This window comes from Loxodonta africana, chromosome X (genome assembly GCF_030014295.1).
Source record: "Loxodonta africana isolate mLoxAfr1 chromosome X, mLoxAfr1.hap2, whole genome shotgun sequence".
Taxonomy (NCBI): Eukaryota; Metazoa; Chordata; class Mammalia; order Proboscidea; family Elephantidae; genus Loxodonta; species Loxodonta africana.
This window is the reverse complement of record NC_087369.1, coordinates 42,410,845-42,437,999: the sequence shown is the minus strand read 5'-3', so window position 1 is coordinate 42,437,999 and position 27,155 is coordinate 42,410,845. Positions and strand designations below refer to the sequence as shown.

General features: G+C 39.8%; 1 protein-coding gene across 1 annotated transcript in view; it reads right to left on the bottom strand.

Annotated features, from left to right (window-relative positions):
• Positions 1-541: 541 nt before the first annotated feature.
• Positions 542-27,155, bottom strand: part of PRRG1 (proline rich and Gla domain 1) — a 151,211-nt gene continuing 124,597 nt past the window's right edge. The window contains exon 4 of the mRNA XM_023541297.2: positions 542-4,843. Within this exon, the coding sequence (XP_023397065.1) occupies positions 4,358-4,843 (486 nt within the window). The 3' untranslated portion in view covers positions 542-4,357. The remainder of the gene's footprint in view (positions 4,844-27,155) is intronic.

Genomic DNA, 27,155 nt, shown 5'->3' with positions numbered 1-27,155 from the left:
TTGTTTTATGATATGACGCACCATCCTTTAGTTTGGAGGTAACTACACTTAAGAAGATGCCCTGTGGCCCCAAGGTTTCACCTTGTGCTCTCGTTTCTCATCTTCTCAAATGTCAAATGTAAGCTGTTCCTCTGTTAAACAGAAAAAAGCATGAACACACACATACACACAACAAAACAAAAAACCCCACAGATATTTGGTACATGTAGTCAATGCCACTCCTGGGACTTGACAAAGTATACTACAGCAGAGAGCTCGATCTGTTCCTTTGGAACAAGTATTTCCATTTTGTATCAAGCCAAGGTCATTTAAAAGTATTCCAGAAAGTTCTTTTTAATGCTGAGAACGCCCTGGGGCCTTCACCAGATAATTGCTGATTTCTTTACTGAGCGGTATGTCCTAATTTTACAAGTAAAAGGGAATTTATTTTGATTTTGTTAAAAAAAAAAACCCTACAATTAACAAGAACTTATGCAGCATGCTATACCTAAACATAATATGATTAATTACTACACTGTGAGAGAAATCTCTTGGGTTTAAAAATAGCTTTATTTAGCATACCAAAAACACAGAAACGTAAGAAAAACCTTATCTATTATAAACATAAAAATAGTTAAATACCATAATTTAATGTAAACCAAGTGTTTAAAAATGTGAAATATTATAACAAAATACATGCTATTTACACAGGACCAAGTTAAAGCTATCTCCACAGTTATCAGATCATCAATCTTGAAGTCATCATTAACAATGAAACAAATACAGCACCTCTATTTGCATTGGTCAATAGAAAAAAAATCATTGTATTTGAACAGATATAACTCATCATGACATTCAGAGAAGGCAGGCAGAAAGTGCCCATTCTAAAATTCCAGACACAGCCTCTGCATGTGGAGGCCTGTAAACCATTCAGCTGGAAAACCATAGAGGCTATTCTTTCATTTAAATGCAAACCAGTTGATTCTATTTAGTGACCACTTAAGAAAGGTACTAAATATATTCTGCAAAAATAAACCTTTATTAAAAACGATCAAAGGTGAGTGTAATATTAATTAGGTAAGAAAGACAAAAGCATACAAAATATATACTGTTCCAGACAAGCCCCTTAGTTATAACAAATGTTTAAGAAACTGCATTTATAAAACCAGATGGGGTAGCTAAAGTTTTTTTTTTTTTAATTTTACAACTCAAAGCAAAATCAAACAAAAACAAACCAGAATGAATGTTTCCTGTAAGAAAGTAGCACTGTGTTTAGCCTGTCACTATCACATGCAAGCCACCATAAGATCTGTGGCTGATGTCAGTTATCGCTATGGGCTAGAGTATTTTCTTTGATGAAAGTCTAAATAGTTGTAGTCATTGATCAGTTTAAGCTTTGGCATTTGTTTCCAGGATCAACATTCATTCTTACACTGCAATTCAGATATCTCTAAGAGGCAACATTAAAGCCAACGTCAGGAGCTTAAAATGTAAAAGTGACAAGAATAGGTATTTAGTAATACAACATCCTGCTCCTTTGTCTAAGTTCTCAAACTTTTTGGTCTCTGGACCCCTTTATCCTCTTAAAATTTACTGGGGATTCAGACTCCAAAGAGCTTTTGTTTATGTGAATTGTATCTATCAATACTTACCGTGTTAGAAAATAAAATCGAGGAATTAAAAAAAATTCTAACTTACTTAAAAATAAATCCATTACATGCTAACATAAATAACATTGTTATGAAAAATAGCTATATTTTCTTTAAAAAAAAAAAAGATTTGTGGGAAGAGTGGCATTGTTTTACATTTTTATAACTTCTTTTTTTTTGGAGAAAAGGAGAATGAAAAAGTCAAATGCCTTCGTATTGTTATCAAAATAGTTTCTGTGGGCCCCACTTTGAAAACTGCTGGTCTAATCTAAGGCCTGACTTTAACAATAACGAAAAAGTCCATACAAAAGCAGTCTTGATTTTCATTTAAAAATGAACCCAAAATCCACATGGACACACACAAATCACTGGATTAAAAAATCCCACATTCAGCTTTAACTAAGAAGCTAAAGATGGCCGTGTACTCATGGCCAGTTCCAAAACCATATTGCCATTTCTGCTAAGACCAGAGTCCAGATATATTCATTTGTAGATCATAAAAGCTACAGAACCCATCAGTTCAACATACATGCCTTAGTTCCCTTTCCAATATTTTCTTAGTCCTGTTTGGGCTGAGCTGGCTGTCTTCTATAGGTTGGCACAGCATTGGTATAGACTAGAGAAGGGCATGGATTCAACTAATAGCCCACACATTCAGATTAAGAACATGGTAGCCTTTTATGGAGCTCTATTTCTGAATATATGAAAGATTGATAAATCTTATGGAAACAGAGAGGAAAAATTCTCCCTGAAGCACTAGAGTAATAACTCCTACCACCTTACATGCAGATAGGCTTCACATTTTACCAAGTGCTTTCACACACACCATCTCATTTGACCCTTGTAAGCCCCTGGAGAAGGGCAGGAGAGATGATATCATCCCCATTTTAGAGGTGAGAAATTTGAGGCTCAGAGATATGGGTATTGCCCAAGGTAACATGGCAAGTATACGGCAGAGCAGAATTAGAATTTAGGTCATCTGACTCCGAGTCCAGGATTCCCCTCAACATTCTTCCTTCTTCCTTTGGCTCCAGGAAGCAGCAGAAATGGGCTGGTGAGGAAAATGGAGATAGCATAGAATAAAACAGCCACAACTGGTATTCCTTTTGCCTCACAGACCATTTTCTCCAACACTAGGGAGGCTTGGGATTGGCACAGACATTTCCCTGAATGGATCTAATATATTTTCCATCAGTGCATACATAATGGAAACTCATATGAAACAACTGTCTTAATTTCTTCTTTCTGAGTCATTTTATATACGCAGTTCAATCACAACCTGTTCCCTCCATTCCAAGAGTAAAAATCTTGCAGTTCAAAAAAAAAGAAAAGCTGATGACGATACAAAAGGAAATACAGGCAATCATGAGATCCAGGTGGCGCTATAATTAGGTTTAGCATGCACCTGGCACAACACAGACATTGCAATCTTGTTCCACCAATTGGAGGGCAATATAAAAATCACTGTTCTTAATTTAATGGAAAGTTGCCTCCTACTAATCTTGAGGCAAAGACTTCAGCCTGTACAAAAACATCAATAAAATAATCTCAAATATTTCATTTTAACTAAACTCTTCGGTGGCTGGAGAGTCTGTGGTGGTAGGAGAAAGGGCAGACAATAAAGTGAAAAGACAATGAAACAGTGCAAAGAAAATAATTATTGCCACATATGAGTAAAGGAGTAATCAGTATCTATTCCCTGTCTCATATACATACATATATATGCATACATACATACATGTTTTTGGGTACTGTTAAATTGGTTTTCAATTCAAAGCAATCCCACGCGACAGAGTAGAACTGCCCCATAGAGTTTCCTAGGCTGTAATCTTTACAGAAGCAGGTCACCAGGCCTTTCTTCCACAAAGCTACTGGTGCGTTTGAGTCACAAACCTTTCAGATAGCAGCTGAGCGTTTAACCACTGTGTCACAGGGGTTCACTTTAGAAATTATTTCCTTGTCAAAGAATCCTCTCCACCAAGATGTTACCATAAATGGCATGAGACATTAAGAGATGCTAATCAAACACTGTTCATTTTTTTGGGGGGAGGGGGTGGTTAACTATAAAACTTGCAAAATGCCACTAATGACCAATGATGTTCTTGCTACATACCCTAAGTTATCATTTATTGCTCGCACTTTCTCTCTCTGAGATGTTTCTAAAATCAAGATTTACTACATGCATTTTTTTTCTTTTAAGGTAGATGAAGAAATAGGCGGTTAACAAAAGCCAGTAAAAGTTAGAAAGCATGCTAACTATATCTTATTTGCAAAATTCAACAGCATGTTACTGGCTATCTATTACACAAATTGTTGGTGCCCTTTCCCCCAATTTCGGTGAGTAATGTTCTCTATACAGGTGATTGAAATATAAGTTAATGGTTCTTTAGGACACTTGCACATATACTGTGTCGATACACACATGTATATACGCATGTACATACATATATATACATACACACACATATATCCATACGAGTGTCATCGTATCACATGAAGACCTCCACTAGTATGTTTTTTCTTCACGTATTTCTGCTAGCAAAAATGAGCACAGATAATGACTTTATAATAGGGAACAAAACTAAAGAAAATCAAATCAGAAAGTGTGAAGTGGTATGCTGTAGTAGTCTAATAAAATAAGTCAATGCAAATTTATGTAGTGGTAAAGTGCTAGAAAGTTCTTTCATTAGTATTTTAAAAATGGTTAGAGTAAAAAGAAGTTTGCGGCTTCACTTGATGGCAGTGACCACAGGCACCATTGCAATAGCACTGGCTGAGTTGGAGTTGACAATGTCCTCATACTCCGGGGGTGGGTCTAAATGAGGTTCCGTCTCACTCCTACGAAGGGTCACCTGGCCAGTGGCCTCCTCATAGGTTGGTGGGGGGTCGCAGTTGGACAGGCGGGTGGAGACGGAATCTGAGCGACCAACGACATATTCCAGAAAACCTGGAGACAGCCCACTGCTATCATATATTTCGTCTGGTTGGGAAGGAGGAGTGATGATATTTAGGTGCTGAGGAAAAGGAATGTGGCCCTCAGTCACTGTCTGTCTACGAGTTTTGTTTCTCAGGAAGCATCTCCAGATTAGGAAAATGACAAGGAGGATGATGAAGAGGCCAAAGATTAACGGAAAGGTCAGGTAAAACTGAAACCAGTCACTTCCTCTGCTGTTCTCTCCCGGTTGCTCTTTTGTGTAGGTGTTCCAAAACTCCTTCTGAAAATATGAGACAAAAATAAAAAACCAGAAATTAGTAAGACAAAAGATGGGAAATATCAGATTAACAAATGTCTGGCTTCAGTGAACATAATGAATAATAAAACCCAAACCGGATTTGTTGGTTTAAACAACCAGTAACCTATAATGAATTTTCATGACAAAAAAATTACAAATAAATCATGGTGCCTAAACTGGATCCTCCCTAAAATGGTCAGTCAGAATCTATGAATCTTTTCGAAGACTTGAAATTATTTAGATTTTCACCTATGAAATTTTAGGGGAAAATTAAGAAATATAAGGGGTTTCTTGTTCCCAATTATACCGAATAATTTTCCTTTAAAGATACAACTCAAAACTTATTCTCCACGCCCAACTATGAGGTTCTCATCACCTGGTCTGCATCATTAATTAAAAAAAAAAAGTTGCTGTTGACTCAGACTCATGGCAACCCCATGTGGGTCTGAGGAGAACTGTGCTCAAAAGGGTTTTTTTTATAATTTACTTTTGTTGCTGTTGTTGAGAATAAACACAGCAAAACATACACAAATTCAACAGTTTCTACACGTACAATTCAGTGGCATTGATCACATTCTTTGAGTTGTGCAACCATTCTCACCCTCCTTTTCTGAGTTGTTCCTTCCCCATTCCATAGGGGTTTCAATGCCTGATTTTTCAGAAGTAGATCACCAGGCCTTTCTTCTGAGGTACCTCTGGGTAGGCTCAAAATACCAACCTTTTGGTTAGCAGCCCAGTGTATTAACCATTTGGACCACCCAGAGATTCATCATCATTAATAGTATTTGCTAATTTAGGATCTTGAGTCCTGGTAGTGCAAATGGCTAATGCACTGGGCTGCCAACCAAAAGGTTGGTGGTTCAAGTCTACTCAGATGCTCCTCAGAAGAAGGGCCTTGAGATCTACTTCCAAAAAATCAGCCATCAAAAACACTATGGAGCACAGTTCTACTCTGACACACATGGGGTTGCCATGAGTCAGAACTGATGACAACTAGTTTTAGACTTTTGGTATTCAAACACTTCACAGACGAACACCTTGCTTTCTAATTGTTCTGTCTGGGGGTCCCCTTTTACCAGACTTCCATCCCCAAGGTTTCGTAAACAGATGTTGACTGAATGTTGGAATTACATACTGCTTGGCCCTGAGCTAGTGAAGAAACTGTCTTAGGTTATTTCTAAACCTAGGCCTTAATCCTAAATTAAATGTAGTCTAAAAGTTCAAGTCTTTAATGTTTGTGGGTGGAAATATTTAAAAACAAAACAATCAAACAAAAAAACCCTGACTCAAATACTAGTTATGATACCTAGTCAAGTTATTCTCTTAAATCTTAGATTCCTTACATGTAAAATGGGATAATACTCACCTACCTGATAGGCTGTCTGAGCATTAAATGAGATAATGTAGATAAAGTATTTATCAACTGTCTGATACATAAACATAAACCTTCAATAAATAACAGTAATTATATATTTAAAATTTTTGAGAGGCAGGGCCAAGATGGTGGAGTAGTCAGACATTTCTGGTGGTCCCTCTTACAACAAAGATGCGAAAAAACAAGTGAATCGATGATATATGACAATCTAGGCACCCTGAACATAAAAGGCAAAGTTTCAGAATCAGACTGAGTGGCAGGGGGAGGGAGAGACTGTTTAGAAGCAGCAAGGATTGGCGAGGTCTGACCTGGTGTGAACCAGAACCCTGCAGGCCGGATCAGCGGGTGTGTGCAGTGAGGCAAGCAGTGGCCTTTGGGATGCATTTTCCACATTGGGGAAGACCAAGTGGCAGAGAGTCTACTCAAACCTACAGAACACAGTAAAAAGCGGCGCTCAATTGGCCAAGGATGAGTACATGCATCTAACTTACTGCACGGATCAAAGAACACCCAGTTTGGGAAGGACCTCTTTCCCATTTACCTGCTCCCTCCCTGCACTGCATCCGTCCGGGGCCTGAAGGTGTCCCAGGCAGCTTCGGTAACTGCTGCATCCCCTGGGACCGAAGTAGGGCCCATCATGCATCCTGAGCCATTCTCCCGGCCTTGGAGAGATCGAATTAACAAACAGGGAAAAAATAATCTGCCAGCTCCCCTAAACCAGGAAATCAGGACAGAAACAGCTCCTTTGCCCAGGCACAGGAATAAGGGGCCCACAGACTATGAATGCTTTTCACCCCTGCATACACCTGTGTGGGCCCATTTCAACAGTATAGGCCCTCATTAGCACAGTACAACAGGGTATATACCTGAAGCCTATTTTCATCTATATCTGCTATATGGTAGAATGGTAGGTTCATGATATTTGACACCACTCTGCCCTAAATATAGGGTCCTCACCTACTGACACCAGGGGCTAGAGGACTGGTGGCCCCACCCACAATACCTAGCCACCTGCGACAGGGGTCCAAGAATAAGTGATGCCTCCCAGTCCTTAAAACCAACAGCATTGGGTACCCAGCATCTGGCTGCAAAACCCACCCACCTACATGCTCTAGGGAACAGGGACACGCTTTCCTCCCAGACACTCTGGGGCAACCATCAGCCCCCTGCCTTGATCAGTGCATGACCCTCTACTGCAGCCAGATACCTGTGCCTACTCCAATCACCCCTGACTGTCTAAGACTGTAAGTGAGAGCCTGCAACACACACTTGGTGACCGACTACCTAGACACCTAAGCCGAATCCATACAAGAAAAGTAAACGGACACCTGGGCTCACATACCTAGTAACAGACCTACCACCTGATGACAGGATGTTAGAGCTTCAAAGGTGCCAATAATCAAATTAGCTCACACAAGCAGCCTATTTGGGCATACCAAAACAAAGCAAAACCAGAAGCTGGGACACACTAAGAAAACATAAAATACATAAATAAAATAACCTATTGATGGCTTGGAGACAACCCCCCCCCCCAAAAAAAAAACCAAACCCATTCCTGTTGAGTTGATTCCAACTCATAGTGACCCTACAGGACAGAGTAGAACTGCCCCTAGGGTTTCCAAGGAGCAGCTGGCAGATCTGAACTGCTGGCCTTTCGGTTAGCAGTCATAGCTCTTAACCACTGAACCACCAGGACTCCTTTGGAGACGATAACCAAAAAAACCAAACCCAGTGCCATTGAATCATAGTGACCCTACAGAACAGAGCAGAACTGCCCCCACAGAGTTTCCAAGGAGCGCCTGGAGGATTCAAACTGCTGACCCTTTGGTTAGCAGCCATGACACTTAACCACTACACCACCAGGGTTTCCTTCGGAGACAATAGTCAATATCAAATCACATAAAGAGGGAAGATATGAAGGCGGAGGGGGACAGAAGCTGGCTGAATGGACATGGAAATACAGGGTGGAGAGGAGTGTGCTATCTCATTAGGTGGAGAGCAACTAGGAGTATACAGCAAGGTTTTGTATGAGAGACTGACTTGATTTGTAAACTTTCACTTAAAGCACAATAAAATTAAAAAAAAAAGAACTCTACAATAGTGTGAACCCTAATGTAAACTACAGACTTTAGTTAATAATAATATATCAATATTGGTTGATCAACTGTAACAAGTGTACCACATGAAAGCAAGGTGTTAGAAATAGGGGAGACTATGTGCAGGGGGGAAGGGGGAATATGGGAGCTCTTTTGCATATTTTTTCTGTAAATCTAAACCCACTCTAAAAACTAAAGTCTAAAAAAAAACAGGGAGAGTCAATGAGGCCAAGCTCGGACTACTCAGCAGAACCCATGCAGGCAAGAAGGTAATGGGATGACATATAAGCCTTGAAAAAGAGCTTGGCTGCTAACCCAAAGGTTAGCAGTTCCAATCCACCAGCCACTCCTTGGAAGCCCTGTGAGAGAAGTTCTATCCTGTCCTATAGGGTCACTATGAGTCAGAATCAACTTAATGGCAATGGATTTTTTGGTTTTGGATATAGATGTGAAAGGACCTGTGGTGGCGCAGTGGCTACAATGCTCAGGCACTAACCCATAGGTTGTTAGTTTCAACCCACCAGCAACTGTGCAGGAGAAAGATGTAGCAATCTGCTTCTGTAAAGATTACAGCCTTAGGTACCCAGTGAGGCAGTTCTTCTCTGTCCTATAGGGTCACTATGAGTCAGAATTAACTCAAAGGCAACAAGGTTCATATAAATGTGTCGTTCAGTTCTAGTGATTATCCCCCTGCTCAGGCATTCTTTTCATTCTCATCGTAAGTCTATTATCTTCTCTTCTTCTTTTCTAGTCCTTTTTGACCCTATTTCAAAGAAAAAAGCAAACAAAAAACCAAAGCCATTGCTGTCAAGTTGATCTGACTCATAGTGACACTATAGGACAGAGCAGAACTGTCCTATAGAGATTCCTAGGAGCGACTGGTGGCTGGTAGATTTGAACTGCTGACCTTTTGGTTAGCAGCCAAACACTTAACCACTGTGCCACCAGGGCTCCATTTCAAAGAAAGGGCTATGGAATTAATGTTGACAAATCATTTCCTTAAGCATTTGATTCTGAGCATTTCATCCAAGGCACCAACCATGTGCCCTCTTTCCTGACTTCTTTAAGACTTACATGCACTCACTCAATCCCTCTCTCCTCTGACCAGATGTTTCCAAGTCTAAGAAAGCCTAGGGACACAATATCACCAATTTCCTTGCTACTAGCTGCATTTGCTTTCACCTCTAGGATCTCAGGGGGAGACAAAAATACTGGAATCCCAAAATGGAGGAAAAGAGCCTGGGTTTCAAAGGCAGACAGGTTAAGATTAAAGAGTGAGTCTAGCAATTAATATCCACAGTGCCTGAGGCAACACCTTAACATCTCTGGCCATATTTATTTACCTGTAAAATTAGAGATTAAAATCCCTCCAGTTTAGCATTGAAGTTAAATGAAATAATATAATCAGTTAGCACAATGCTTACCAGAGTAGGTGTTATGGATTGAACTGTGCCCCCCAAAAATGTGTGTCAAACTGGCTAGGTCTTGATTCCCAGTATTGTGTGATTGTCCACCATTTTGTCATCTGATGTGGTTTTCCTGTGTGTTGTAAATCCTACCTCTATGATGTTAATGAGGCAGGATTAGAGGTAGTTATGTTAATGAAGCAGGACACAATCTATAAGATTAGTTTTTATTTTCAATCTCTTTTGAAATACAAAAGAGAGAAGGGAGCAGAGAGACAGGAGGACCTCCTACCACCAAGAATGATGATCCAGAAGGGGAGCACATCCTTTGGACCCGGGGTCCCCACGCTGAGAAGCTCCTACATCAGGGGAAGATTGATGACAAGGGCTTTCCCCAGAGCCCACAGAGAAAAAAAGCCTTCCCCTGGAGCTGGCACTCTGAATTTGGACTTCCAGCCTCCTAGACTGTGAAAGAATAAATTTCTCTTTGTTAAAGACATCCACTTGTGGTATTTCTTTATAGCAGCACTAGATGGCTAAAACAGAAGGTAAGTGGTGAGTAAATGTTCATTTTCTTATTTCTGACATCATCACCTTTTCATTCCATTCTTAGCCTAGGATTCATGGAAATAGCATCTCTGGGCATCAGTATTTATTCTCAGTAGCCTTTATAATCATATTATATGTCTTTTACTTACTAAATATTCTCAGTGTTCTGTAGCTATAGAACATCATGTAAAGATATCTGATTTAGTAGTTTTCCCATTCTCACTAGGTATGGCATAGATTTTCATTTGGTAAGCACATATAAATATAAGGTATCCATTATAAATTATTTCAAACAAACAATAAAGATTATAACACTGAAAAACAGTTTATCACTAGCTGTGGCAGTAGAAATTATTGTTCACACCAGAAATATTGAACATGAAATTATCGTATGCTGCAGTTAACAATTCTATATTCTTTAGATGGAGACATGGTGCCATACACAACCTTATTTTAAACACAGGGCTGGATTTATGATCATGCATTTCGTTATAAGTTTCATGAATATATTTTTCAAAGAAACATTATTTTCTTAAAATTCATATTATATGTGTGGCTTTCTTGTCAAGAGCGTTCCCCGAAAATACATTCTGAAATATTTTATATAGGTAAATAATTCATTTACAATATTAATGTTGCGTTACCTATTCAGGGGAACTGAAATTAACTGGCACTGATTCAGGAAAATAGAGAAATTTTACATGAAACTAACTCAATAAGTCAAAAAATGAGCCCTTTCCTTCCATTTTTTTTCCTACCACAGAGGCTAAAAACATCTAAAGAAGCATTACAGAAGTAATTAAGTATAAAAAGGCAAACTGGTGCCTCTAAGATGAGGGAGTCTTTAGTAGATGCACTAATGTATGTTAGAGCCAGGCTGTCGCAGTTTGAGCAATGTTATAGAATCAGTACTCAGTAATTTCTAATTAACTACTTAGTAATCTGTTAGCTGGGATTGCTTGATTTGTTAAAATAAGAACGTGGGTACGGATTGCATTATTATTATTATTTTAATTAGAGTGATGACATTATCGAGTATACAAAGTTATCACTGGAAACTGCTGCTTGTTAATAGATTACTAATAGAAAATTTGAAGTTTCCTCAACTAGATTTTTTTTTTATTATTAACTTTTATTGAGCTTCAAGTGAACGTTTACAAATCAAGTCAGTCTGTCACATATAAGTTAATATACATCTTACTCCTTACTCTCACTTGCTCTCCCCCTACTGAGTCAGCCCTTCCAGTCTCTCCTTTAGTGAAAACTTTGGCAGCCTCCAACTCTCTCTATCCTCCCATCCTCCCTCCAGACAGGAGATGCCAACACAGTCTCAAGTGTCCACCTGATATAATTAGCTCACTCTTCATCAGCATCTCTCTCCCACCCACTGTCCAGTCCCTTTCATGTCTGATGAGTTGTCTTCAGGGATGGTTCCTGCCCTGGGCCAAAAGAAGGTTTGGGGACCATGACCGCCGGGATTCCTCTAGTCACAGCCAGACCATTAAGTATGGTCTTTTTATGAGAATTTGGGGTCTGCATCCCACTGATCTCCTGGTCCCTCAGGGGTTCTCTGTTGTGCTCCCTGTCAGGGCAGTCATCGATTGTGGCCGGGCACCAACTACTTCTTCTGGTCACAGGATAATGTAGGTCTCTGGTTCATGTGGCCCTTTCTGTCTCTTGGGCTCTTAGTTGTCGTGTGACCTTGGTGTTCTTCATTCTCCTTTGCTCCAGGTGGGTTGAGACCAATTGATGCATCTTAGGTGGCTGCTTGTTAGCATTTAAGACCCCAGACGCCACATTTCAAAGTGGGATGCAGAATGTGTTCATAATAGAATTATTTTGCCAATTGACTTAGAAGTCCCCTTAAACCATGGTTCCCAAACCCCCGCCCTTGCTCCGCTGACCTTTGAAGTATTCAGTTTATCCCGGAAACTTTTTCCTTTTGGTCCAGTCCAGTCCAGTTGAGCTGACCTTCCATGTATTGAGTGTTGTCCTTCCCTTCACCTAAAGCAGTTCTTATCTGCTAATTCATCAGTAAAAAACCCTCTCCCTCCCTCCCTCCCTCCCCCTCCGTAACCACAAAAGTATGTGTTCTTCTCAGTTTATACTATTTCTGAAGATCTTATAATAGTGGTCTTATACAATACTTGTCCTTTTGCCTCTGACTGATTTTGCTCAGCATAATGCCTTCCAGGTTCCTCCATGTTATGAAATGTTTCACAGATTCGTCACTGTTCTTTATCGATGTGTAGTATTCCATTGTGTGAATATACCACAATTTATTTACCCATTCATCCATTGATGGACACCTTGGTTGCTTCCAGCTTTTTCCTATTGTAAACAGAGCTGCAATAAACATGGGTGTGCATATATCTGTTTGTGTGAAGGCTCTTGTTTCTCTAGGGTATATTCCGAGGAGTAGGATTTCTGGGTTGTATGGTAGTTCTATTTCTAACTGTTTAAGATAACGCCAGATAGATTTCCAAAGTGGTTGTACCATTTTACATTCCCACCAGCAGTGTATAAGAGTTCCAATCTCTCCGCAGCCTCTCCAACATTTATTATTTTGTGTTTTTTGGATTAATGCCAGCCTTGTTGGAGTGAGATGGAATCTCATCGTAGTTTTAATCTGCATTTCTCTAATGGCTAATGATTGAGAGCATTTTCTCATGTATCTGTTAGCTGCCTGAATATCTTCTTTAGTGAAGTGTGTGTTCATATCCTTTGCCCACTTCTTGATTGGGCTGTTTGTCTTTTTGTGGTTGAGTTTTGACAGAATCATGTAGATTTTAGAGATCAGGCGCTGGTTGGAGATGTCATAGCTGAAAATTCTTTCCCAGTCTGTAGGTGGTCTTTTTACTCTTTTGGTGAAGTCTTTAGATGAGCATAGGTGTTTGATTTTTAGGAGCTCCCAGTTATCTGGTTTCTCTTCGTCATTTTTGGTAATGTTTTGTATTCTGTTTATGCCTTGTATTAGGGCTCCTAAGGTTGTCCCTATTTTTTCTTCCATGATCTTTATCATTTTAGTCTTTATGTTTAGGTCTTTGATCCACTTGGAGTTAGTTTTTGTGCATGGTGTGAGGTATGGGTCCTGTTTCATTTTTTTGCAAATGAATATCCAGTTATGCCAGCACCATTTGTTAAAAAGACTATCTTTTCCCCAATTAACTGACACTGGGCCTTTGTCAAATATCAGCTGCTCATATATGGATGGATTTATATCTGGGTTCTCAATTCTGTTCCATTGGTCTATGTGCCTGTTGTTGTACCAGTACCAGGCTGTTTTGACTACTGTGGCTGTATAATAGGTTCTGAAATCAGGTAGAGTGAGGCCTCCCACTTTCTTCTTCTTTTTCAGTAATGCTTTGCTTATCCGAGGCCTCTTTCCCTTCCATATGAAATTGGTGATTTGTTTCTCTATCACCTTAAAAAATGACATTGGAATTTGGATCGGAAGTGCATTGTACGTATAGATGGCTTTTGGTAGAATAGACATTTTTACTATGTGAAGTCTTCCTATCCATGAGCAAGGTATGTTTTTCCACTTAAGTATGTCCTTTTTAATTTCTTGTAGTAAAGCTTTGTAGTTTTCTTTCTATAGGTCTTTTACATCCTTGGTAAGATTTATTCCTAAGTATTTCATCTTCTTGGGGGCTACTGTGAATGGTATTGATTTGGTAATTTCCTCTTCGGTGTTCTTTTTGTTGATGTAGAGGAATCCAAGTGATTTTTGTATGTTTATCTTACAACCTGAGACTCCGCCAAACTCTTCTATTAGTTTCAGTAGTTTTCTGGTGGATTCCTTAGGGTTTTCTGTGTATAAGATCATGTCATCTGCAAATAGAGATAATTTTACTTCCTTTTTGCCAATCCGGATGCCCTTTATTTCTTTGTCTATCCTAATTGCCCTGGCTAGGACTTCTAGCACGATGTTGAATAAGAGCGGTGATAAAGGGCATCCTTGTCTGATTCCCATTCTCAAGGGAAATGCTTTCAGGCTCTCTCCATTTAGAGTGATGTTGGCTGTTAGCTTTGCATAGATGCCCTTTATTATGTTGAGGAATTTTCCTTCAATTCCTATTTTGCTGAGAGTTTTTTATCATAAATGGGGGTTGGACTTTGTCAAATGCCTTTTCTGCATCAATTGATAAGATCATGTGGTTTTTGTCTTTTGTTTTATTTATATGGTGGATTACATTAATGGTTTTTCTGATATTAAACCAGCCTTGCATACCTGGTATAAGTCCCACTTGATCGTGGTGAATTATTTTTTAGATATGTTTTTGAATTCTATTCGCTAGAATTTTGTTGAGGATTTTTGCATCTATGTTCATGAGGGATATAGGTCTGTAATTTTCTTTTTTTGTAATGTCTTTACCTGGTTTTGGTATCAGGGAGATGGTGGCTTCATAGAATGAGTTGGGTAGTATTCCGTCATTTTCTATGCTTTGAAATTCGTTCAGTAGTAGTGGTGTTAACTCTTTTCTGAAAGTTTGGTAGAACTCTGCAGTGAAGCCGTCCGGGCCAGGGCTTTTTTTTGTTGGGAGTTTTTGGATTACCGTTTCAATCTCTTTTTTTGTTATGGGTCTATTTAGTTGTTCTACTTCTGAATGTGTTAGTTTAGGTAGGCAGTGTTTTTCCAGGAATTCATCCATTGCTTCTAGGTTTGCAAATTTGTTAGAGTACAATTTTTTGTAATAATCTGATATGATTCCTTTAATTTCAGTTGGGTCTGTTGTGATGTGGCCCTTCTCGTTTCTTATTCGGGTTATTTGTTTCCTTTCCTGTATTTCTTTAGTCAGTCTAGCCAATGGTTTATCAATTTTGTTAATTTTTTCAAAGAACCAGCTTTTGGCTTTGTTAATTCTTTCAATTGTTTTTCTGTTCTCTAATTCATTTAGTTCAGCTCTAATTTTTATGATTTGTTTTCTTCTGGTGCCTGATGGGTTCTTTTGTTGCTCACTTTCTATTTGTTCAAGTTGTAGGGACAGTTCTCTGATTCTGGCTCTTTCTTCTTTTTGTATGTGTGCATTTATCGATATAAATTGGCCTCTGAGCACTGCTTTTGCTGTGTCCCAGAGGTTTTGATAGGAAGTATTTTCATTCTCGTTGCATTCTATGAATTTCTTTATTCCCTCCTTGATGTCTTGTATAACCCAGTCTTTTTTCAGGAGGGTATTGTTCAGTTTCCAAGTATTTGATTTCTTTTCCCTAGTTTTTCTGTTATTGATTTCTACTTTTATTGCCTTGTGGTCTGAGAAGATGCTTTGTAATATTTCGATGTTTTGGATTCTGCAAAGGTTTGTTTTATGACCTAATATGTGGTCTCTTCTAGAGAATGTTCCTTGTGCGCTAGAAAAAAAAGTATACTTTGCAGCAGTTGGGTGGAGAGTTCTGTATGTCAATGAGGTCAAGTTGGTTGATTGTTGTAAGTAGATCTTCCGTGTCTCTATTGAGCTTCTTTACTGGATGTCCTGTCCTTCTCCGAAAGTGGTGTGTTGAAGTCTCCTACTATAATTGTGGAGGTGTCTATCTCACTTTTCAATTCTGTTAAAATTTGATTTATGTATCTTGCAGCCCTGTCATTGGGTGCATAAATATTTAATATGGTTATGTCTTCCTGATCAATTGTCCCTTTTATCATTATGTAGTGTCCTTCTTTATCCTTGTGGTGGATTTAAGTCTAAAGTCTATTTTGTCAGAAATTAATATTGCTATTCCTCTTCTTTTTTGCTTATTGTTTGCTTGATATATTTTTTTCCATCCTTTGAGTTTTAGTTTGTTTGTGTCTCTAAGTCTAAGGTGTGTCTCTTGTAGGCAGCATATAGACGGATCGTGTTTCTTTATCCAGTCCGAGACTCTCTGACTCTTTATTGGTGCATTTAGTCCATTTACATTCAGCATAATTATAGATAAATAAGTGTTTAGTGTTGTCATTTTGATGCCTTTTTATGTGTGTTGTTGACAATTTCATTTTTCCACATACTTTTTTGTGCTGAGACGTTTTTCTTAGTAAATTGTGAGATCCTCATTTTCGTAGTGTTTGACTTTATGTTTGTTGAGTCGTTACGTTTTTCTTGGCTTTTATCTTGAGTTATGGAGTTGTTATACCTCTTTGTGGTTACCTTATTATTTACCCCTATTTTTCTAAGTAAAAACCTAACTTGTATTGTTGTATATCGCCTTGTATCACTCTCCAAATGGCAGTTCTATGCCACCTGTATTTAGTCCCTCTTTTTGATTATTGTGATCTTTTACATATTGACTTCAATGATTCCGTTATGAGCATTTTTTTAAATCTTAATTTGTTTTTGTGATTTCCCTATTTGAGTTGATATCAGGACGTTCTGTTTTGTGACCTTGTGTTGTGCTAGTATCTGATATTATTGGTTCTCTGACCAAACAATATCCTTTAGTATTTCTTGTAGCTTTGGTTTGGTTTTTGCAAATTCTCTAAACTTGTGTTTATCTGTAAATATCTTAATTTCACCTGCATATTTCAGAGAGACTTTTGCTGGATATATGATCCTTGGCTGGCAGTTTTTCTCCTTCAGTGCTCTGTATATGTCGTCCCATTCCCTTCTTGCCTGCATGGTTTCTGCTGAGTAGTCTGAACTTATTCTTATTGATTCTCCCTTGAAGGAAACTTTTCTTTTCTCCCTGGCTGCTTTTAAAATTTTCTCTTTATCTTTGGTTTTGGCAAGTTTGATGATAATATGTCTTGGTGTTTTCCTTTTTGGATCAATCTTAAATGGGGTTCGATGAGCATCTTGGATAGATATCCTTTCGTCTTCCATGATGTCAGGGAAGTTTTCTGTCAGCAGATCTTCAACTATTTTCTCTGTGTTTTCTGTCCTCCCTCCCTGTTCTGGGACTCCAATCACACACAAGTTATCCTTCTTGATAGAGTCCCACATGATTCTTAGGGTTTCTTCATTTTTTTTAATTCTTTTATCTGATGTTTTTTCAGCTATGTTGGTGTTAATTCCCTGGTCCTCCAGATGTCCCAGTCTGCATTCTAATTGCTCGAGTCTGCTCCGCTGACTTCCTATTGCGTTGTCTAATTCTGTAATTTTATTGTTAATCTTTTGGATTTCTACATGCTGTCTCTCTATGGATTCTTGCAACTTATTAATTTTTCCACTATGTTCTTGAATAATCTTTTTGAGTTCTTCAACTGTTTTATCAGTGTGTTCCTTGGCTTTTTCTGCAGTTTGCCTTATTTTGTTTCTGATGTCTTGAAGCATTCTGTAAATCAGTTTTTTTATATTCTGTATCTGATAATTCCAGGATTGTATCTTCATTTGGGAAAGATTTTGATTCTTTTGTTTGGGGGGTTGTAGAAGCTGTCATGGTCTGCTTCTTTATGTGGTTTGATATGGACTGCTGTCTCCGAGCCATCACTGGGAAACTAGTTTTTCCAGAAAATCCGCTAAAAAAAAATGCAGTCAGATCCCTATCAGAACTGCCTTTGGATTATAACCGCCACCTTGTTCCCTGTAAGGATGAAAGTCTGAGATTTGGATCATATATGCTTGGCTGTAGCTGGTTCTGTGTTTTTAGTCCAATTAGGGATGGATTTTTGGTCCCTGGGTTTTTTGTGGTTCCTTCTCTCAGGCCGGAAGAGTGGGTTAGGAAAAGACCAAAAGAGAAAAAAAAAGCGGGGGGGAAGCAAAGCCGCCGCAGAGCCGGAGCCTTTCTCCCTCTGGCTCAGGAAATTCCAATGTTAATGAAGCCACCTGGGGAGGGTGGGGGAGGGATCAGAGAGATAGGAGAGTAGCACCTCGGAATATAGCCAGAGTTGCTTGTCTTGCTTGCAATGACTATTTTATCTGAGATTCCCAAGGGGCGTGTCGCCTATGTGTGCTGGCTGTGTGGAGATTGCCCCCGGGGATCTTGCCCCCTGAAGCCACGGTCAGATCCTCCGCTGCCAGTCCAAAACCCAGCGTCAAGGTTCCCCTGCTGGGACGCTGCACTCCCGACTCCAAAATCAGTCGCTGCCTCCCGGGGACTTCTCGTCCCGCCAGCCGCATCGCCGCGCCGCTTCCGCGGACCAGCTGGGCCCCCTCCCGGGGTTAGTTCAGGGGAGTGGAGCTGAGCCCCATGCTTGCGCCGTGACAGCGCCCAGTCAAAAGCCCAGCGGCAAGATTCCCTGGCTGGGATGCTGCACTACCAGCTCCAAGACCAATCACTGCCTCCTGGGGACTTCTCCCACTGGCTGCGTTGCCACGCCGCCCGCGCAGACCGGCTGGGCCCCCTCCTGGGGTGAGTTCAGGGGGCTAGGGCTGCGCCCTTGTTTGCGCCGTCAGCTCCCCTGGGCCCTGACCTAAACTGGGCGCCAAGGTTACCTGACAGGGACGCTGGCTCCAGGCTCTGAAAATAGTCGCCGCTTCCCCGTATTTGTTCATTTTCTGTCTCTAAATCTGTGTTTGTTGTTCAGGGTTTGTAGACTGTTATGTATGTGATCGATTCACTTGTTTTTCCGAGTCTTTGTTGCAAGAGGAATCCGAGGTAGCGTCTACCTAGTCCGCCATCTTGGCCCCCTTCTCAACTAGATTTTTTTAAAAAATGTATAAAATGGAGTATCATGTGCATGCTACGATGTAAAGTATACAACTGTGGTGCTGTTCATTTTTATATTATCTTGCCACATATTTATATCAAGAAATGTTATTATAACACAAATCACTTTCATTAGGGTGGGAGTCATGTCTTATGCAATAACAGCTAACATGTATTTAATAATGGTTGTCAAGTATTCTAAGTATTTTATATTCAAGTATCCATTAAATATTTCCATTAATCCTATTATCATCATCATTTTATCTCGATTTTATAAATGAGGAAGCTGAGGCAATGAAAGGTTAAGTAACTTTTGCAAAGTCATTCAGCTAGTAAGTGGTAGAACTGTAATTTGAACCCAGGCAATCTGCTTACATAGTCTGTGATATACTGGCTCTCAGATAAGGGGTGTTAATATTCAAATAAGCATAAGCAATAGACACATCTCTTTGATATAGCTCCACATCATATGGCAACTGAATAGAAACTAACTACACTGTGTGATTATCTCAGATTATTCATAATAGAGAAGCTGGACTACATGAAGAAGAGCGGGGCATCAGGATTGGAGGAAGACTCGTTAACAACCTGAGATATGCAGATGACACAACCTTGCTTGCTGAAAGCGGAGAGGACTTGAAGCACTTACTAACGAAGATCAAAAACCACAGCCTTCAGTATGGGTTGCATCTCAACATAAAGAACAAAAATCCTCACAACTGGACCAATAAGCAACATCATGATAATGGAGAAAAGACTGAAGTTGTCAAGGATTTCACTTTACTTGGATCCACCATCAACACCCATGGAAGCAGCAGTCAAGAAATCAAACGACACATCGCACTGGATAAATCTGCTGCAAAGGACCTCTTTAAAGTGTTGAAAAGCAAGAATGTCACCTTGAAGACTAAGATGCGCCTGACCCAAGCCATGGTATTTTCAATCGCATCATATGGATGGGAAAGATGGACAATGAATAAGGAAGACCGAAGAAGAATTGATGCCTTTGAATTGTGGTGTTGGCGAAAAATATTGACTATACCATGGACTGCCAAAAGAACTAACAAATCTGTCTTGGAAGAAGTACAAACAGAATGTTCCTTAAAAGCAAGGATGGCGAGACAGCGTCTTACATACTTTGGACATGTTGTCAGGAGGGATCAGTCCCTGGAGAAGGACATCATGCTTGGCAAAGTACAGGGTCAGCGGATAAGAGGAAGACCCTCAACGAGGTGGATTGACACAGTGGCTGCAACAATGAGCTCAAGCGTAACAATAATTGTAAGGATGGCGCAGGACTGGGCAGTGTTTCATTCTGTTGTGCATAGGGTCGCTGAGTCAGTACCGACTCGATGGCACCTAACAACAATAGTACACTGTAAGTGTGTTTGTGTGTATGTGAGTTTCAGGATTCATTCCTTGTTGACACTTGAATTCATTCTATTACACTGGGGCAGTTCTACTCTGCCCTGTAGGGTCACTATGAGTCAGAATTGATTCCACGGCATTGGGTTTTGCTTGGTTTTTGATTACTAGAAGGCTAGGAGCCCTGGAGGCACATTGGTTAAGCACTCAGCTGCTACCTGGAAGGCCAGTGCTTGGAACCCACCAGCTACACCTCTGGAGAGAGATGTGGCAGTCTGCTTCTGTAAAGATTTACAGCCTTGGATAACTTACGGGGCAGCTCTACTCTGTCCTAGGGGGTCGCTATGAGTAGGAATCGACTCGACAGCAACAGGTTCAGCTCGGCTTGACCAGAAGGCTTGCTTGAAAACAGAACAAAACACCACAACGGTGAGGGCCTACAATATATTCTTACTAAACATTTCACAAAACTAATGTTGAATGCCTACTTATAGGAAACAGCTCTTTGAAAGCAGTGTTGGCTTGGCAGTCTCAATGAAAAATGCTAATCAAAAAATAGAGTTTAAGATGGAGTTTTGACATTACTAGGAAGTTCAAATTTCTCATATCTGCATGGCTTGGATACTGTGAAGCCTACTTTCTTGATTTTTCTCTCATGAATCGTGCCTATCTGGATACTTTCTCCTGGAATCTATGTCAAAATTTTTGTGTGTTGAGATGGTCATGCGGTCTTCTTCTCCTTGAGAAAATGCATGCTTTTCCTCCCCTGGTCCCAGATCCCCTCCTCCTTGAAGGTCAAGTGAAATCTATATGGAACTCAAAGAAAGAAACAATGACTTTGGTAAGTCTTCTCTCTCGTTTCTTAGTAAGAATCTGGGGAGAAAAGTTAGGCTAAGGGCTAATAGGCCTGATTTATCATAGGGCTGAGGCCAGAAGGGCACAAAAAGCCCTTACAACTGAGCTCAAGTCTTATGAGTTGTTTTCTTGGTCCTACCAACAACCTTTTTATTGTTTATTTAAATTATCAGATTCCCAGGTCCCTGGCAGAAAGACAGCAATATTAAAGCCTACGTGCATAGTAAACTAAAAAAAAAATCTAGTCAGAATTATTTAAAGTATCTGTTTCAAAAACATTTACTGAGCATCAATTATATGCTAAGTACTTTGCAAGGCATTGTACAAACACAGTAGAGGTCTGGTTCTCTTGATTGTAGTATTTTTTCTGATTATATTATTTATCTTTACTGCTGGGATTATCAAACATTCATTAAGCACTTATGGAGGCAAAATACAGGAAACAAAATGGGTTTTGAGAGCAATAACTGTTGCTGTTGTTAGGTGCCATCGAGTCAGTTCTGACTCATAGCGACCCTACGTACAACACAGAACACTGCCCAGTCCTGCGCCATACTCACAATCGCTGTTATGCTTGAGCTCATTGCTATAGCCACTGTGTCAATCCATCTCATTGAGGGTGTTCCTCTTTTCTGCTGACCCTCTACTTTACCAAGGACGATGTCCTCCTCCAGGGATTGATCCCTCCTGATAACATGTCCAAAGTATGTAAGATGCAGTCTCCCCATCCTTGCTTCTAAGGAGCGTTCCGGTTGTACTTCTTCCAAGATAGATTTGTTAGCTCTTTTGGCAGTCCGTGATATATTCGGTATTCTTCTCCAACGCTACAATTCAAAGGCGTCAATTCTGCTTCGGTCTTTCTTATTGTCCAGCTTTCCCATGCACGTGATGTGATTGAAAATACCACAGTCAGGTGCACCTTAGTCTTCAAGGTGATATCCTTGTTTATAAACACTTTAAAGAGGTCCTTTGCAGCAGATTTGCCCAATGCAATGCGTCTTTTGATTTCTTGACTGCTGCTTCCATGGCTGTTGACTGTAGAGCCAGGTAAAATGAAATCCTTCACAACTTCAATCTTTTCTCTGTTTATCATGATGTTGCTTATTGGTCCATTTGTGAGGATTTTTGTTTTCTTTATGTAGAGGTGTAACCCATACTGAAGGCTGCGGTCTTTGATCTCCATCAGCAAGTGCTTCAAGTCCTCTCCACTTCCAGCAAGCAAGGTTGTTAATGAGTCTTCCTCCAATCCTGATGCCCCATTCTTCCTCATATAGTCCAACTTCTCGTATTATTTGCTCAGCATACAGATTGAGTACGTATGGTGAAAGAATACAGCCCTGACGCACACCTTTTCTGACTTTAAACCAATCAGTATCCCCTTGTTCTGTCCGAACAACTGCCTCTTGATCTCTGTTCCTCATGAGCACCATTAGTGTTCTGGAATTCCCATTCTTTGCAATGTCATTCATAACTTGTTATGATCTACACAGTCAAATCTTTTGCATAGTCGATAAAACACAGGTAAACTCTATGAGGCAGTTCTACTCTGTCCTATAGGGTCGCTATGAGTCGGAATTGACTTGACGGCAGTGGTTTTTTTTTTTTTTTTCCTTCTGGTGTTCTCTGCTTTCAGCCAGGATCCACCTGACATCAGCAATGATATCCCTGGTTCCATGCCCTCTTCTGAATCTGGCCTGAATTTCTGGCAGTTTCCTGTCAATATACTGCTCCAGCCGCGTTTGAATGATCTTCAGCAAAATTTCGCTTGTGTGTGATATTAATGATATTCAATAATTCCAGCATTCAGTTGGATCACCTTTCTTGAGAATACGCAGTGAAGGATTCTACAGGGAAAATATTAAACGATGTAGGAAGCATCAAAAGAAGATGGAAGGAATACACAAAGTCATTATACCAAAAAAATTGATGTTCAACCATTTTTAGAGGTAGGATATGATCAGGAACCAATGGTAATTAAGGAATAAATCCAAGGTGCACTGAAGGCATTGGCGAAAAACAAGGCTCCATGAATTGACGGAATATCAACTGAGATGTTTCAACAAATGGATGCAGTGCTGGAAGTGCTCACTTGTCTATGCCAAGAAATTTGGAAGACAGCTACCTGGCCAACTGACTCGAGGAGATCCATATTTATGCCTATTCGCTCAAGAGCAATGACTAATAACACATATTCATCCTGCTAAATATGGGAAAGAGCTTGCTAGTCACAAAAAGCACTACTTGATTTTACGGAATTCTTAGGCTTATATGAATCACTCATCTTGCTCCTTAATATTGCACTGCTCTTTTAGTATTGCCTATTTTCTTAATTTCAACTCTAGTCTCCCATTTACTCATCTCAGAATCTATTATTCTGAGCTCTTTGCTCATTCCTTAAATCCAGTCCTGTCAATGTTTCTTACAGCTGTTGACAATTTTCATTGCCACTGCTTCATTCAGGATATACATACTTTCTGCACTAACCCCTAACACGTCTTCTGGCTTCCTGTTTCTCTGTGCTCTAATTTATCTAACAAGATACATATTCCTAAAAAATGGGATTCATTTTCCTACATTGCTACTCTCTTTAGTTTAATTTCTGGGCCAATAATGGCTCTCCATTATCTAAAGAGTAGCTCCAAATGCCTGAGCCTTGTATTCAAGATACTCCATGACTAGACTTTAACCTCCCAACCTTGAGCATAGTGATGATATATAGCAACTGTAACAAATGACCAAGTTAAATGACATACTGTACATTTCCCCACCTCATTTTCTTTGTTCAGACAATTCATTGTTTTTAACTCTCTCACATCAGTGGCCATATTCTAATTTAATGGTCATTTATTTTCTGACGTACTAAAACGTGAGCTTCTTGAGGGAGAGTCCATATATGGCTGGTCTGTGTATTCGTCATGACACCCATCTTGTTTTAATAGGTGTTTGTTCAGTGAGATGGAATAGAATGCAATGGAATGAAATGAAATGTCAGATCCTTTGGCAGGATTACACCTAAACCTTCCGTGTTACATGAACATCTAGATCATTTTAAAGGTCACCAGAGGAGGATATTTCACAAGCTTGGCAACCCAAATGTTTGAGATTAAATAAGCTTCAAGGAAAAGAATTTATATGATAGGTGACTGAGCTTCTAAGAGGTTATTTGATTTGTATTAATCAGTATTTAACACAGAACATTCACTGAAGTCAGAATATACGGCATATGTTACATTCATATCTGCATATTCTAATGACTTGCACAGGAAGAATATTGTTGATGCTGTCACTAAGTCGAGATAGCTATGACCAAAGTTTAAATCTCTAAGAAGAATGGAAACCTAGCTAGTAAAGACAAGCTTTAAATTCCATCCTAGTCCAACTGTGCCATAAGACAAAATACTCCACGGTCAAATATTTTCCTTTTGATGAAAATACCCTAAAAAAGAGAAATTTTTTTCCCCCAGCAATGAAAGTTCAAACTCAATACAGGCAGTCTACGACTAACTTCGGGGTTCAGTTTCAATGACTTCATCATAATAAAAATTATAGAAGAATTAAATGAAATACAGAATAGAAAAACAATTGAAAGAGCTAGCAAGATCAAAAGCTGTTTTTTTGAAAAGATCAATAAAATCAACAAACCACTGGCCAAACCGACAAAAGAAAAACAGGAGACGAAGCAAATAGCCTGAATGAGAAATGAGATGGGCGATGTCACAACAGACGCAACTGAAATTAAAAGAATCATAATAGAATACGATGAAAAATTGTATGTCAACAAATTTGACAAACTAGAGGAAATGGACAAATTTCTAGAAACACACTACCTACCAAAACTAATACAAACAAAGGTATAAAAACTAAGTAAACGTATAACAAAAGAAGAGATTGAAAAGGTAGTTAAAAAACTCTCAACACAAAAAAGCCCTGTCCCTGACTGTTTCACTGGAGAATTCTATCAAACTTTCAGAGAACAGTTAACACCACTACTACTAAAGGTATTTCAGAACATAGAAAAGGATGGATTATGTCATGGATTGAATTATGTCCCCCCAAAAATGTGTGTATCAACTTGGCTAGGCCATGATTCCCAGTATTGTGTAGCTGTCCTCCATTTTGTGATTGTAATTTTATGTTGAGAGGATTAGGGTGGGATTGTAACACCACCCTTACTCAGGTCACCTCCCTGATCCAAGGTAAAGGGAGTTTCCCTGGGGCGTGGCCTGTACCACCTTGTCTCTCTCAGGAGATAAAAGGAAAGGGAAGCAATCAGAGAGCTGGGGACCTCATAGCACGAAGAAAGAAGCACCGGGAGCAGAGCGCATCCTTTACACCTGGGGTTCCTGCACAGAGAAGCTCCTAGTCCAGGGGCAGACTGACAAGAAAGAATCTTCCTCCAGAGCTGACAGAGAAAGCCTTCCCCTGGAGCTGCCACCCTGAATTTGGACTTTAGCTGACTTTACTGTGAGACAATAAACTTCTCTTTATTAACGCCATCCGCTTGTGGTATTTCTGTTATACCAGCACTAGATGACTAAGACAGATTACTCTCAAACTCATTCTATGAAGCAAGAATAACCAGCATACTAATACCAGGTAAAGACAACAAAAAAGAAAAATTTCAGACCAATATCCCTCATGGCCCCCATGTGTCCATCAGTTTGTCGTACTGTGGGGACTTGTGTGTTGCTGTGATGTTGGAAGCCATGCCACTGGTATTCAGATACCAGCAGGGTCACCCACGGAGGACAGGTTTCAGCTGAGCTTCCAGACTAAGACAGACTAGGAAGAAGGACCCAGCAGTCTACTTCTGAAAACAAATTAGCCAGTGAAAACCTTATGGATAGCAGAACACTGTCTGATATAGTGCTAGAAGATGAGCCCCCCAGGTTGGAAGGCACTTAAAATATGACTAGGGAAGAGCTGCCCTCCTCAAAGTAGAGTTGACCTTAATGACGTGGATGGAGTAAAGCTTTCCAGGGCTTCATTTGCTGATGTGGCACGACTCAAAATGTGAAGAAACAGTTGCAAACATCCATTAATAATCGGAACCTGGAATGTACAAAGTATGAATCTAGGAAAACTGGAAATAGTCAAAAATGAAATGGAGTGCATAAAAATGGATATCCTAGGCATTTGTGAGCTCAAGTGGACAGGTATTGGCCATTTAGAACTGGACAGTCATATAGTCTACTGTGCCAGGAATGACAACTTGAAGAGGAATGGTGTTGCATTCATTGTCAAAAAGAACACTCAAGATCGATCCTGAGGTACAATGCTATCAGTGACAGGATAATATCCATACGCCTACAAGGAAGACCAGTTAATACAACTATTATTCAAATTTATGCACCAACCACTAAGGCCAAAGATGAAGAAATTGAAGATTTTTATCAGCTTCTGCAGTCTGAAACTGATCGAACATGCAATCAGAATGCATTGATAATTACCAGTAATTGGAATACGAAAGTTGGAAACAAAGAAGAAGGATCTGTAGTTGGAAAATATGGCTGTCATGGACTGAATTATGTCCCCCCAAAAATATGTGTATCAATTTGGCTGGGCCATGATTTCCAGCATTGTGTGGTTGTCCTCTATTTTGTGACTGTAATTTTATGTTAAAAGGATTAGGGTAGTATTGTAACACCACCCTTATCCAGGTCACATCCCTGATCCAATGTAAAGGGAGTTTCCCTGGGGTGTGGCCTAAACCACCTTTTCTCTCTCAAGAGATAAAAGGAAATGGAAGGAAGCAGAGAGTTAAGGACCTCATACTACCAGGAAAGAAGCACCAGGAGCAGAGCCGGTCCTCTGGACTCAGGGGCCCTGCGTGAAGAAGCCCCTAGTCCAGGGAAACATTGATGAGAAGGCTGACAGAGAAAAGAATGTCTTCACCAGGAGCTGATACCCTGAATTTGGACTTTTAGCCTACTTCACTGTGAGAAAATAAACTTCTCTTTGTTAAAGCCATCCACTTGTAGTATTTCTATTAGAGCAGCACTAGATGACTAAGACAATGGCCTTGGTGATAGAAACAATGCTGGAGACCAAATGATAGAATTCTGCAAGACCAACAACTACTTCAC